This window comes from Myotis daubentonii, chromosome 1 (genome assembly GCF_963259705.1).
Source record: "Myotis daubentonii chromosome 1, mMyoDau2.1, whole genome shotgun sequence".
NCBI lineage: Eukaryota > Metazoa > Chordata > Mammalia > Chiroptera > Vespertilionidae > Myotis > Myotis daubentonii.
Genome location: NC_081840.1, coordinates 39,855,036 through 39,869,418, shown reverse-complemented (window position 1 = coordinate 39,869,418; position 14,383 = coordinate 39,855,036). Strand labels below are relative to the sequence as shown.

At 45.1% G+C, this 14,383-nt stretch overlaps 1 protein-coding gene across 1 annotated transcript in view; it reads right to left on the bottom strand.

Annotated features, from left to right (window-relative positions):
• NID2 (nidogen 2) overlaps positions 1 to 3,309 on the bottom strand; it is a 66,576-nt gene extending 63,267 nt beyond the window's left edge. Inside the window, exons 1-2 of the mRNA XM_059695970.1 lie at positions 2,998 to 3,309; positions 2,085 to 2,393 (exon numbers count right to left, since the gene is read on the bottom strand). Coding sequence (XP_059551953.1) covers positions 2,085 to 2,393; positions 2,998 to 3,237 — 549 coding nt within the window. The 5' untranslated portion in view covers positions 3,238 to 3,309. The remainder of the gene's footprint in view (positions 1 to 2,084; positions 2,394 to 2,997) is intronic.
• Positions 3,310 to 14,383: the final 11,074 nt, after the last annotated feature.

Sequence of the window (14,383 nt, the reverse complement as noted above, 5' to 3'; positions counted from 1 at the left end):
TTATTTTGAAGTAAAAAAACAAAACGGGAACAAATACAGTATTTGTATTTGCATGTGGCCCGCGGGCCGTAGTTTGAGGACCCTTGTCATAGACTATCCTTTTGGGAATGTTCTACTCTGCTCAACTCAGACTCAAAGCTACTTCTTCATTGAAACCTTCCCTGATAGTGTCTCCTAACCAGAGAGGAGTAGTGTTATTCTCCATAAGTAAAAATGCTGCTACACTTACCATATTGAATAATCATGAATGTTCCTACTAAATTATGAGATTCTTGGGAGTAAAGAGTATGTCCTTTCATGATGTCTATGTCAGTCCTGACATACAGTAAGTATGCAAAAAAGGTTTGTTGGATGAATAAATCTCAACTATGCTTAAATGTAAATTACTTACACACACACATATGAATATGCCACATATAAGATATATGTTTACAATAAAAGACTGGAAGAAAATAAACTATTAGCAGTGGTGACCTCTGGTTAGTGAAATTATAACTAATGTTTCTTTTCTTTTCTAAATGTTTTATTGTAAGTATGCTATAATTAATTTTAAATGTTTTTTAAACTTATAAACAAAAATGAATGAATGAATGAATGCAACATGATGGTGGGGGCCATACCTTACTCAACTTTCTCCAACTCTTTACCTAGCCCAATGCCCTACACAAAAGAGGTGCTCAATATATCTGTTTAAATTCAATGTATTCTGTTGAATTGAATAATTAAAATGTCAAACCATGTATTGTTTAAAAAGTATTCAATAAACAAAACTAGATGTTGCCTGACCCAAAAAAAATGAGTGGCCAAAAAATCATAAATTTGAACAATTTTTATTTCTAAATCTTTTTTACTTAGTACAGTCTTATAGCAAATACTTCTCTTACAGAACACATAAATATGGCCACCATCTTGAAATACTCAGTGAGAGTGGGCAAGCTACTTAGTCTCTCAGGGAAGAGATGTAGCATCTTTCTGTAGCTAAGAACCACTTTGATGAGTTAAAATAGAGATAAATTGTAAGCGTTTCAGCCCTTGGAGTAGAACACTTTTGATTCAGGTCTAATTCAATGGAGGAAGTCCCTACCTACTCCAGGAATGAGGCAGTTTACCATTTGCCAAGCCGCCCTGACCCCACCTGATGTCCGTTTGTTTGCTGCCAAGCCTAAAGACGGGGAGCTTGGGTTGCTCCTCAGGTAGGGACTATAAAACAAATTGAGGACAGTCTCCTGGAAATGAGGGAGGCATGGAAACCTGGAGGGCAAGTTGGCAAAAGCTATCAATAACCTTATAAAAAGTTCATCCCCCTGGCCCACCAATTCCAAACCCCAAAATGTCAACTGAAGACATGTGCAAAGATTTAGCTTCAAAAAAGTGCTTCACAAAATTAGTTATAATGATAAAAAATTGGAAATAACCTTAATGACCACTGTGGTAAATCCAGTGGGTGGAATATAATGCAGACTTTATAAATAACGTTGTAGAAATAGATTTACTGACACTGAAACATATTCACAATATACTATTTAGTGAGGGGAAAGTAGGCTACAGAACAGTATGTGCACTGTGAACCCATCATTGTTAATAGAAAATGACAGATAAATATAGATATTGATAGAGGGGGGAAAAAACTTTTGGAATAAACAGGAAAAATGTTTAACAGTGGTTATCTTTGAGTGGTAGGAAAATGAGAGGCTGTTCTTTTTAAAACTGCCTGTATTTGCTTATGTTTTTCTTTCAATGAACATATAATTAGAAATAATTCTTGTATACTTAGAGGTGATTCTTAAAATAAACAACCAAACAGTCAACTGCCTTGTGCTCTGAGAGCCGTCAGCATCTGCACTGGGGCCCTCTCATCCCCTAAGCACGTTCTTCTGCTAGAAGGGACCACCTCTCAGATCTTCAGTGGAAGCCTGAAGACTTCACATCCAGGCCACTTGAGCCTGGTGCCACCAAAGGATACATCAGGTTCAGCTCAAGGGCAGACTCCGCCGAAAAGACTCCAAGTCGCTCCCTGGGCTCCAGCCCAGAATTCAAGCCCATCCCTCCACTGGCTCAGCAGCCAGGCACCCCTTGTCACTTACCTCTCCGGAGGGCGGCATCCCGAGCCTGGGCTCCTGGTAGGCGCCCACCTGCTCCCAGGTGGCCAGGAAGGCGTGGGTGGGGGTGAAATCCGAGGCGGTGCGCGGGAAGCTGGTGCGCACGTAGCGGGCGGCCAGGTCCAGCACCTCGGGACTCGCGTCCTCGCGGTACAGGATCCTGCCTCTGCCCTGGCTCGTGTCGATGTCGGCCAGAAAGGGAGCAATGGCCGGGAAGTCCGTGGGGAAACCATCGTCCACATACTGGGTCTCCCTGGGGAAGTCTTGGGTGGAGATGATGCCGTTGGTGCCCACCTGGGAGAGGAGGGGGACAAAAGGTGGCGGTCGCTTGATCTGCAAGGAGCCCGGGGGCGGCCACCACAGGTCCAGACATGCACGCCCACCCGGCTCCTCAAGGAGGGAAGGGAACCGCCCCAGGCATGACGCTCCCCCTTCCCCAAAGCCCAAGGCCCGAGTCCCAGCCGCCCACTCCTACCCTACAACCCGACGCAATAGGTCCGGGAGCCCTAAAACTTGTTCGCATATTTCCTTCCTTGGCGCACAACCCTGGAGAAGACCTCCGAGTCCGAGGCGGGAGCACCCCAGCTCTGCCGACGTGCGCAGCCTTCTCGCCGCCCTCACTGGCAGCCCCACTGGCTGCTCCAGCAACGCTACCTTCTTCTCTGCCCGGACGCTCCTGATGCCGCGAACAGGTCTAGCTCTCTCACTGGAGGCAAGGAACGCCGCGGGTCCGGCAGCAGCATCGCTGCAAAGGCTGGTCCCACCCCAGGGCGCTCGGGGACAGCACAGCGTGCGCACTATTCCCTCCCCTCGGAAGTCAGGGTTCGGTGAGACCCACACTGCACGGACCCCTGGGGAGGAGCTGCCGGGTCCCGCACCCAGAGGGGGCCGCACTTACGTAGAGGTAGCTGAACTGAGCTTCGTAGAAGCGCAGGGGGCTCGCCAGCTTCACCGCGGCTGAGCTCTCGTCGTCGCCTTCCTTCAGGAGCTGGTCCCCCCTAAACTGCCCGTAGGGGAAGAGCCCGCTGGGGTCCAGCGCCGCGGCCCGGGACAGCAGCAGCAGCAGCAGCAGCGGCGGCGGCGGCGGCGCCAGCAGCGCCAGCAGTGCCCGCAGCCCGGCCGCCCGGTCCCCCCGCATGCTTGCTCGGCCTGGGCTGCCCCGCCGCACCGTCCCGGCCCGGCCCGCGAGTCCACTGGCGGCGCAGCGCCAGCTCCAACCTGGTTCCCCGGGGGCTCCGGGGGGCGGGCCTCCCCGCCCTCTCAGCACGCTGATTGGCTGTGGCCCTACACGGGGACCAATCACCGGCTCTGAGAAAATTCGACAGCAGCCGCCACATCTGGTTCTCGTTAAAAGTTTGCTAAGACAGGGGTTGCGGAAGCGGCCCCGCTTTTACCCCAGGCGAGGGGAAAGCCCCCGGCCGGCGCTGCCCAGAGCTGCCCCTTCTGCTCCGCCTCCGCTCCCCGAGACCTCCCGGGGCACCCCCTCCCTCCCGTCCGGTCCCCGCGAGCCCCGCCCCCGTCTGGAGGCAGCTGCGCTGCAAGAGGTGACCTCAGCGCCAAGGGGGAACCCCGCGGGGGCGCGTGCCCCCCACCCGGCTGGCAGCGCCAGGGTGTGTGCCGGGGTCCCAGGAGCCCCTTGTCCTCGAGGCCAACCCCTAGGGCCGAGAAGCAACGGGAACTTGTCGCAGTCGCACCCTCTGACCGCTTCTCGCCACCCAGAGAAGTCCAGTTGAGAAGCGCGTCTTTGTACGAAGTCGGAGGGGCTGACTCCTAAGTTCCGTCCAGGTCATGAAACTGTTTACCTTCCCCGGGGAAAACCGCACCCGGGAAGAACATGAAAAACGACAGTGTGTGATCGGTTCCGTTTGGGGCGTGGGATGAGGCGTCCCGTTTGGGCATCAAACAGAGGGGCGCGGGACCCTGGGTCTCTCACCCGCTGTTTAAGGGCGTGGGCGTCGGAGCTGCCCTCGCCCTCGCACACAGAGGTGGAATCCTCGAACTGGAAACCCGCACAGACCAGCTGCGAGGGTGTGGAGGAACCCCATCCACCAAAAACATTCCCTCTGCGAAGCATCAGGGGCCGGACGATATTTTATTACCATTTTTATTATCAAGAGCTTGAAATTTCCCAGATAGTCTGTTTTCTCCCTCCAGTCCCCCAAGGGGTTCTTGGAAGCAAAAAGAAGGTAAAAAGAAGTAAAAGGCAAACCTTTGGAATTGCTGAAGGGACCCTCATTGCTCGATTTTTTTCTCGTGAAAGTTTATTCCAGTTGTACAAATCCTCTTGGGCCCACAGAGCCAAGCCCTAACCACGCTGAGGATATCAGACTGTGAGGTTCACAGAATCCACACAAAATGGAAAATTAGCCCAAAACAGTTTGCTTCCACAGACTGTGTAGAGTTGTATATTTGGTATTACAACATGCATTTGTGCTTGCATAGATGCGTTCTCATTTCTTTGGGGCTAGGTATTTTTCAATGTATTCAGGAAATGAAGGCTCAATGACATGAGGTGACTACTTTCCCATGGTCACCTAACGTTACTCCTTCATATGAAGTCCTTCACAGGCTTTCTAGCTTTTCCAACTCTCAATTGAATATGCAAAGTGTCCCCTCAGGAGTTCCACGGGGAGACTGGGAGTTGGATCACTTGCTATGCTTTGTGCTGACCACCATGGGGCAGTGTGGAACAAAGGTAAGGCCCCAGCCAGCAGCTGGCAGCTGGAGAAGGAAGGCCCCATCAGTTCTGATTGCCGGCCAGGCCTCGGGCCCTACCTGTGCATGAATTTTGTGCACCAGGCCTCTAGTATAATAATAATAGCTAACATTTATTTAGTGGTAAGAAGCTATTTATTTAGTGGGTCAGGCAGACAGACCCCAAAATGGCCTTCAATGACGCCCCTCCCATTTCCTGGTGATTATTGCCTTGTATAAGCCCCTTCTCTGGAGTGTGGGCCAGCCTACTGACTTCTAACCTGTACAATGTGGTAATCATGATGAGAAGTCACTTCAGTGATTAGGCTACATCTGTCTTGATAGCATATCTCTTTCACTGGCTTTGATGAAGGAAGCTGTTATGATGGGAAGGCCAACATGGCAAGGAACCCAGGCAGCCTCTGGCTAACAGCCAGCAAGGCACTGGATTCTTCCAGCAAACATGTAAGTGAGCTTGGGAGTGAATCCTTCCAGGTTATGTCTTGAGATGACACCTTAGCTCTGGCTGATGCTTTGATTGCAGCCTTGTGAGACCCTGAAGCAGAGGACCCTGATAAGCAGGGCCCAGATTCCAGACCCACAGAGACTGAGGATTTAATAAATACGTGTTGTTTCAAGCTGTTATGGTTTGGGATAATTTGTTAGGCAGCAATATATGTGATACAGCCAGACACTATGCTAAGAATTAGAGGGGTAAACACACACAAACACACACACACACCAGTTATGGTTACATGGCTGGTAACTACCAGAGCTGAGATTTGAACTCAGTTCTGTTTGATTTCTAAACCTCTGCTCTTAAAAGCACTAAATCATCTTGCAAGAAAGCCCTTTGAAAGGTAGCTCTAGCTCTAGCCAATCTTTCAGGTGAGACTTTAGCTCTCATTTGCAACCTCCTGTTTTATGGTTTGGAACATCTCACATGCTAGTCCCCTATGATGTTTTACCTAATCAATCTCTCTCATTGAGTCAACACTCATCCTAATTCTTGAATCAAAACCTTTCTCCTTCATGAAGCTTTTCAGGAAACCACAATCTGACTTATAAGCCTCTTCTCCTTGTTCCATGTGCCCCATCATTGTGTCTCCAATCACACAAATCTCTATCACCCCTGATCGTCACATGTGCCCCTCACCACCCCCACTGCACTTTGAGGGCAGGGTCTTTGTCTTATTCATGTCTGTGGCAAGGCCTGCCTGGCTCACTGGAAGAAGCTTAAAGAGATGTTTGTTGAATGAGTAAAGGCAAACAAGCCAACCTGGGGCTAGGATTTCTGTCTGCTGGCTCAATAAAACATTCTTTCCCCTACCCCACCTTTCCTGCTAACCTGACCTGAGTTTTCTAATCCTCTTTCCCAGGCTGCCTAGCAGCTCACCTACCATTGCTCTCCATTCTTTCATTCATTCATTTAACAACTATTTCCTGCAGGTTCACCATGACAGACATAACTCTGCAAGAAATAACCGAGTACAAGATGTGACCCCTAACCTTAAGGAGCTCATGACTGGGGCAGGGAGCAATGTTACAATATAACATGGATTTAGCTAAGCAGGAAAAAGGGGGCCCTTGAACCAAGAAGATGTTACTAGTTTTGAATCTGATGCCGAGTACAAAGTAGATCCAACAAGGAAGAGGCTGGAATGGATCCCTGTCGGCATAAAGTGGTTGAATTCTCCTTGAAATGTGAGGCTTTGGACCGCTGTGCTTAAGCAGGCATTCCTTTGAGCCCTTATTCTAATATTTTTAAAAGACTCTATGGCACCAAAAGAGTGGTTTCTCCTTTAAAATGTCACCTTGTGTCTCTGGGGAAAGAAAAAATTTGTCATAGCTATTTCACTGGTCAGAGTAAATACTGAAGAAATGCTTCTCTTGTATCCACAGTTCCAGAGTAGAATTTCCGTGACCCGCCTGCCTGGCTAAAAAGGCAGAGGCCCCTTTCAGGCCGCAGGTAAGAGAGGACTTCAATAGTCTTCACAGTGGATCCGAGGATTGCTTGAGAGGTAAGATTATTTTAGTTGCAGGATTTTTATCCCAAGCCAGATAGTACCAGACACCTTGCCAGTAGACCTCAGCAAGAGTCTCCACAGTTGTATTTTTTGTGTGGTTATATTTCTGTAACAAATACCAAGCCTTCCAGTATGATGATAGTGCTTGTTATTTTAATCAAGAGAATGAAAACACATTTACTCCACAGCGTGGCAAATAGTATGTGGGTATTAAAGAGCCAGTTCTATGTATAGCACTGACTGGGGTGTATACATGTTTGTACTGGAGGTAGGTTTGGCAGAAAAGTTTCTGCTTTTTGTTGCACACAGTGATTCTTTGCATAACTTTATTATCCTTTAAATTCCAGGGTGGGTGTGTGAGCATGTAGAAAAATTAGCCCGTCTCCACAAACTTGGGCTAAAGTGAAATTATGTTAGGAGGATGAAAAGCCATTCACTCCTCAGAAATTGTGAGAATGTAGGGCATCCTCCTACACCCCACCTACATTCTAATGACCTCCAAATATATCCCGAGCCCTAAGCCTTCACTTGAGTTTTTAATTTATTTCCAACTCCCTGAATATCTCCTTGGGATGACACCTCACACCCACATCCAAGAGAACTACATGCACTAAGAATTTCAATTAATGGAAACAATATCCACTCCTTCTTTATTACCTCCTTCTCCCTGACAGAAATCTACTCTAGAAGTAAGAAGATGATTGCTCTCTCAGCATCTCTTGCAGCTATAGGTAACCATCTAGCATAGTCCTTACCTAACCACCAGCGCTCTGCCAAAAGGCTGGTGGTCTCTGAGAGGCCTTTTACATTGGGGATTAAAGGGAATAGTTTCATTTTTCGCCATCCTTGCTGCCTTAAACGTGGATGTGATAGTTTAAGTCAGACAGGCCCCTCCTGACCAGAAGGTGACAACTGTGAGGACCAAAGCATGGCAAAGCAAAAAGAGAAAGGAGATGAGTGCCTGAGCCAGTGAATAACTGCTCACCTCCAGACTTCTGCTTATGTGAGAAAACCCCCTATTGGCTTCAGCCCTGTTCTATGCAACAGTACTCAATTCTAATTGAGACTTTGCTAAGTCCTTTCTCTACATGTATCTAAAGCACAAATCCAACCATCCCATGTTCTTTTGGTAGCTCTCCCTCGCCTTTAGGGTGGAACTTAGGCTGCCCATGACCGTGAGAATGTGAGCCAACCTTTGAGGGCAGGGCCATATCTTTTTCTTTCTAAATCTCATGGGTCTAGCACAGTACCTGGGGCAGTCTTCTGGGCTGTTTAATGAACCGTTGTGGATTTGAATTGGGGAAAGTGTTATAATGAAATCTTTCCTAACTCCTGTAGTTTTTCCTGAATAGCCCACTTCCTGATTCTTCACATATTTGTTATATTCTGGATTGTTTCTGGAAAACAGAAATTAAACGGTATGGCTTTTATGTCGGTAGATAAGATACCTTCCCTGCTCATCATATTTGGAGGAGTTATTACTAACGGCATTATTTTCCTCTAGAAAGAATAGTGTAGACAGGCCAGTGTTACTCGCTCCTCTTCTAACTGCTACAGCAAGCACAGGCTGAAGCGCCAAGTCAGTACTGAATTATATAACATCAGTCTCCATCTTCTTCACAAAGACTTCTCTCCCCACACAGACTCCAAGCTCCTCAAAGGTTCTACTTTTCACTTCCTTTAAGACTCCTGCAGCTATCTAACACAATGCTGAATAAATAAAGGCTGCTCAATTTCTATTGAATTGAATGACTGCCCAAGAGTGACCTCAGTGTGTGCTATCTCCATTGGGTAGTGGCTGTGGCTGTGTTTCCAGAGGCTGTTGTCTTTGGCTCCCTCTGTACTTCTTTCCTAGACATCCTGTGCTTCTTACCACATTGAGTCACCTTGTTTCTGTTGCAAGTAACCTGCTGGCGACTGTCACTTCCTCTGGAAGTTAGTGCCTGAATCAGAACAATGCTAATAAAGCCAACAATAATAATAGCAAGCCTTAATTAAACCGTTATAATGTACCAGCTTCTAGTTAAGAACTGTATGTGTATTATTTCATTAATCTATTGAGCATGTCCAGGTTGTTGATAAAGAAACTGAGCTGAAAGGGATAAAGCAACTTGATCAAGAATTCAGGCAATCTGACTCCAGGACCCAAGCTTTAACCTCGTAAGACTGTGTATCTGATTCTCTCATGGACCAGTCACATTGCTCAGTAACATGATTGTAGACTATACCTCTAATTCTGCAAGCCTGATGAAGATAATTAGTTCTAATACTCCCTATCATTTGTAAAGTTGGAATTGTGTTATATTTTTTGAGCACCAACTCATGCATGCTTGAGAATTATAAATATCTAAACTTGGTAGAGAAAACATGACCCTTAAGGAGTTTGCCATCTAGATTTGGAGATAATAATAGCTATGATTTATTATGCAGTAGACACTGTAATATATTATTTGTAATCCTTACAACAACACCACAAGATAAGGAAAATGAGATTACAAGATAAGGAAGATGAGATTCTGAGAATTTAACTGACATGCTCTGGCTACAAGAGTTATTAGTAGCTGAGTTAGGAGCTGATGGCCCCAAGGGCCACATCAAATATAAATAGAGTTGTGTTTCATGCATCTGTTGACTGGAACCTGGTTCATAAGCCATCCAGAATGACTGTGAGCACCAAAATGGGCCAGAAATCCTCCAAACATGAACATCTGAAATAACAACAAACAAACAAATGAAGAAAAGACAGAAATGTGAAGGCTACAAAATCTCCTCAGTCTTTGATTCCATTAATATATTGATAGATCACTAAGCAGCAGTATGACCATATCAGACACTACCCATGTTTCTTCATATTGTAAAACTGCTACCAAGATAAGCATGGGTAAGAACAAGCTCTCAAATTCTAAATGATGTAAAGTAGGCTATGGGACTATGTCCCATGCTGCCCCTCCCCTCCCCTTTTTATCTTAGCAGGGACATGTATCCTGATAAAGACACTCCATGAATTGGCTAGGGTGCTTTCTTTCTTTCTTTCTTTCTTTCTTTCTTTCTTTCTTTCTTTCTTTCTTTCTTTCTTTCTTTCTTTCTTTCTTATCTTTATTGATTTCTGAGAGGAAGGGAGAGGGAGAAAGAGAAACATCAATGATGACAGAGAATCATTGATTGGCTGCCTCCTGCATGCCCACTACTAGGGATCGAGCCTACAACCTGGACATGTGCCCTTGACCAGAATCCAACCCGGGACCCTTCAGTCCACAGACCGGCACTCTATCCACTGAGCCAAACCAGCTAGGGCTGGCTAAGGTGCATTTCCACGGCAAATATAAAGAGGAAAAGGAGCCCCCTCCTTTACACTGATGGCATAGTTTTATTAGCAAAAAACTGGAGCAGACCTCAGAAACAGCTCCATCTCTGGTTGAGCCCTATGACAGGTGGACCGCAAGGGTAGCCAGTGAAAGGACCAAGTTAGCATAGGATCACAATAAATGAGTATCTCTAATAAGTCAGCTTATTTGGACTTTAATTTTTCAGCTAACTTATGGTGGCAAGGACCACTGGGATGTGGTCTTACTCCAAAGCAGATGCTCTACAGCTGTGGTTCTCAATAAGAGCTGCCCATCTAATCACCTGAGAAAATTTGAAACTCTCAAAACAGAACCCTTGGCACCAGACTCAGGTATCAGTATATTTTAAAGTTCTCAAGATGATTCAAAATATAGCCATGATTAAAACCCACTGCTCTATAGGCACCTTAAAAATAGCTTATGCTGGTCACATTGACCTATTTATAAGCGATTGATTGTTTGAACCTAATCTTAATATTTTTTTCAAGATAAAATGATCTCTTCTAGAGCTTATGGTACAGAGCAGTAAGGTTTAAACAAACCCTTTAAAAGTCTGAGGAGATTCAATATATTTTGGGGGACAAAAAATGGCCTGACCTCTGTGGCCACTTCTATGAGAAAGTAGAATGATTTCTAGCCTGGGAAAGAATAAAGGAAGGCTTCTAAATTTCCCAATCGCATGTCAACTGTGTTAATGTGCATCTATGGCCTTTGGAGCTTTCTTCGATGAGCCACGCTGCATACTGCCGTGTCAGGTACCAGGCAGAGAATTTAATCAGGAATTAATCAAAATCCAGCCCTCAGCAATAGTTTCTTAGATATAGCTGATGTTTAAAACACAGCCTAGAGGACACATTCTCTATATTCCATCCCTAAATTAAGTTAAATCATCAGAAATAAATGTACGTGGATTATTTTATCTTACTGCCTCCAAAAAATACCTTGACTAAATTAAAATTTAATTTATACTTTTAACTTTTATAGAAGGTCTTTATGAGATAAGTCAACTTGGTATACAATTCAGTATCTTTCCATATAACTCTATTCAATAATATCTATTTTAATGTGTTTTCTCATATAAAGATACAAGAAAAATGGCTCCTAAAATTTGGGGCCAGGAAAAAGTAAGTGTCTCCAGCCCAACCTGAGTGTGTCGTTAATTAGACACGGAGAGACTGTACAGCTCCACAGAGATCATGTAGTGCCAGCCCCAGAGCCCAAGAGTTAAATCCAGAGCTTATTTCATTTTAGGAAAGCATTTTAATTAGATGTCAATTCTCCAAGTTCATTGTGCCGGACACAGAATGTGTCACTTTTCACACCTACCCAGGCATCCTCCTGCCTCCCATTGCTATTCAATTACACCGTTTCCCCAGACACTGGAGCTGGAAACCCCAGTCACCTCTATTTGACTTCCCACTTTCCTATCTCATTGATATTCAATTGCTGGACAAATGCCATCGACCATAAATACACAAAGATCAAGAATTTATCTGACTGGTCAGTGTTCCCAGCCCCTGGTGCAATATCTGACACATGGCAAATGTTCAATAAACATTTATTGAACAAATTAAAAAGTTCAAAAGATTTATTTCCTTATCTCCTAGTCTCTTTAGTCTTTTGGCTCCTTCCCATCCTCCCTGCCATCACTCAAGTGTAGGCTCTTACCACCTTTCCTTGTTATTAAATAACATGCTAATCTATTCTGACTTCAGGCCATATGTTCCAGCCCATCTGAGTTCAGCTGATGCTAAGTAAGATTTTAAAAATACCTGAACATGCTCCTTTCTTGCTCAAATTCTTCCTTGACCTAGCATTCAAGATGTTTGCTATTCTTATGTCTGGTTCCAATAATAACTCCATGAGTAAAGAGAAGTGGGATAAGAAGCCAGACCATGGCAGCTGTGAAGAAAGACACTGATTAGAACTAAGGACAGGATCAGGATGGGGACAAACAGCCTATGTACTTTTTAGGTTGTGGGGATGAAAGAGGTGATGTACGTGAAAGCAGGTTAAATTGGTAAAGCGCCACAGACAGCTATGTTTTATTTGTCAGTACTAGATGTTCCTGAAGATAAACCTGAGTCATCGTGAAAAGTGCCAAGTATTTCAGGGCATCAGAAGAATGAATATCTAGTTCATAACGATCCTTACATTTGCAGAGGGGTTTGTGGCTTACAATGCATGACTTCACATGCATTATCTCGCACAGCTCATTCCAGTATCTCTGGGAGATAAGCATTCACATCCTCATGGGGAGACCAAAGCTCAGAGAGGTTGGGTGACATGCCCAAAGTCACCCAGCTAGTAAGAGGCAGTATGTGCCTAATGTAATTTGCACTGTGGAATTTGTTTGTGGGAACATTCTTTATTTCAGTGTTATCCTGAACTAAAACCCTAGACTTTTGATGTCAAGTCTGGTGCCTTAGTCGCCCCACCAACAGCTGTCCCTTCTCCCCAGCACCATGCATTGTTCTTCATAGTTCTGGAGCATATCATTCACTTTATTCTACATGGAGGAGTAGCAGCAGCCACAGCAGGAGTGGTAATATATAATATTTATCAAATGTTTCATGATCCAGACAGCATGCATTATTTCATTAAATCCTCACAGCAACTCTTTGAGGTGAATAATATTGTTATCTCTTTTCACATCTGATGAACTGAAGCCCAGAGAAAGAAATGAGCTAAGGATACACAGGCACCAAATAGTGAGGCTGAAATTCGAACGTGGCAGGCTGACTCAAAAGCTTGAGTATTGAACATCATTATGCTATATGCCCTAAAACTTTAGAAACATCCCCATCTAAATGGTTCTCCTTTAATAGTGTCACTTGTCACCTTGCCACTTCTTTCATTTTTATTCTGTATGTTGAATGAGTAGTGTACTATAAACAGGTGAGCTTAATGATTCAGGAAGATCCTGAGCATTCTGTATACTTGAGCTCCATTACTGATTTAATCTTGGCGGCCATACATTTCCTCCCTTTATTTTATAGACGTGTGGCCTTTCAGAACTGGAAGAGGCCTGAGATATCCTGTAATCCAATCCCCTGGTTTAGAGAGTATTTTGCTAAGTGAAATAAGCCAGTCAGAGAAAGACAAGTATCACATGATCTCACTCATATGTAGAATCTAGTGAACAAAATAAACTGATGAACAAAATAGATCTAGAGACACAGAAGCATGGAACAGACTGTCAAATCTCAGAGGGAAGGCTGGGTGGGTGGGTGGGTGGGTGGGAAGCAATCCACCCAATGACCTTGCATGCATATATGCATAACCCATGGACACAGACATTAAGGTGGTGAAGGCCTGGGGTTGGGTGGCAGAGGCAGGCTATAAGGGGTCAATGGGAGAAAAAAGGGGGCATATGTAATACTTTCCACAATAAAGATTAAAATAAAAAAGAATCCTGAGCATTCTGTGTACTTGAGCTCCATTACTTGATTTAATCTAGTTGGGCTTCATACATTTCCCCCTTGTTTTATAGACTCTTGGCCTTTCAGAACTGGAAGGGGCCTGAGAAATCCTGTAATCTATCCCCTGGCTTTAATGTGACAAAACCTGACTCAGGAAGATTCAGTCACACGTTCAAGCATCACAGCACCAGAATCAAGTCTCCAAGTTCCCAGGCTAGGGACCCTTGGACCAAAGTCCCAGGCCTTTCTGTCGCACGTCCTGCCAGTTATAAACAGATGACGAGAGGAAGCCCCTCTCTCAGATCAGGTCAAAGCACTAGTGCTGCTCTTTCCTGAGCTCCCTGGCTGCAGTATGATCTCTTCAAAGACAAAGCATATCAGAAGGGCTTAACAGACCCTCACTCCCCGGGCTTAGATGTGGCAGCATTAGCCTGATTGTTTGGGTTAAAAAGACCTTTGAGCCCCCACTTGAAGCATCTGGCAGCACAGTCACAATAACAGACAGAATCAAATAAGCATCAAGCGGCCTGCCCGGTGTCATTTTCCCACGGGGGTGTGAGTTGGGAGGAGGTATTCTATTACAAACAGGGAAAGAAAAGGACAAACAGGCCATTGGAGGAACTTCCTCCAGCTTAGACTCCTGGGCACGCTATTATTGTGAAGTGCTCACTTCATGACGGACAGCTGGTGCATCATAGCCGTTACTCAGGGTACCACTTTATAGACTTATTTATACGGAACAATCTGTTTCAGCCTCTTCTATTTACAAACCCAAGTTGGTTAGCCTGACTCATTAG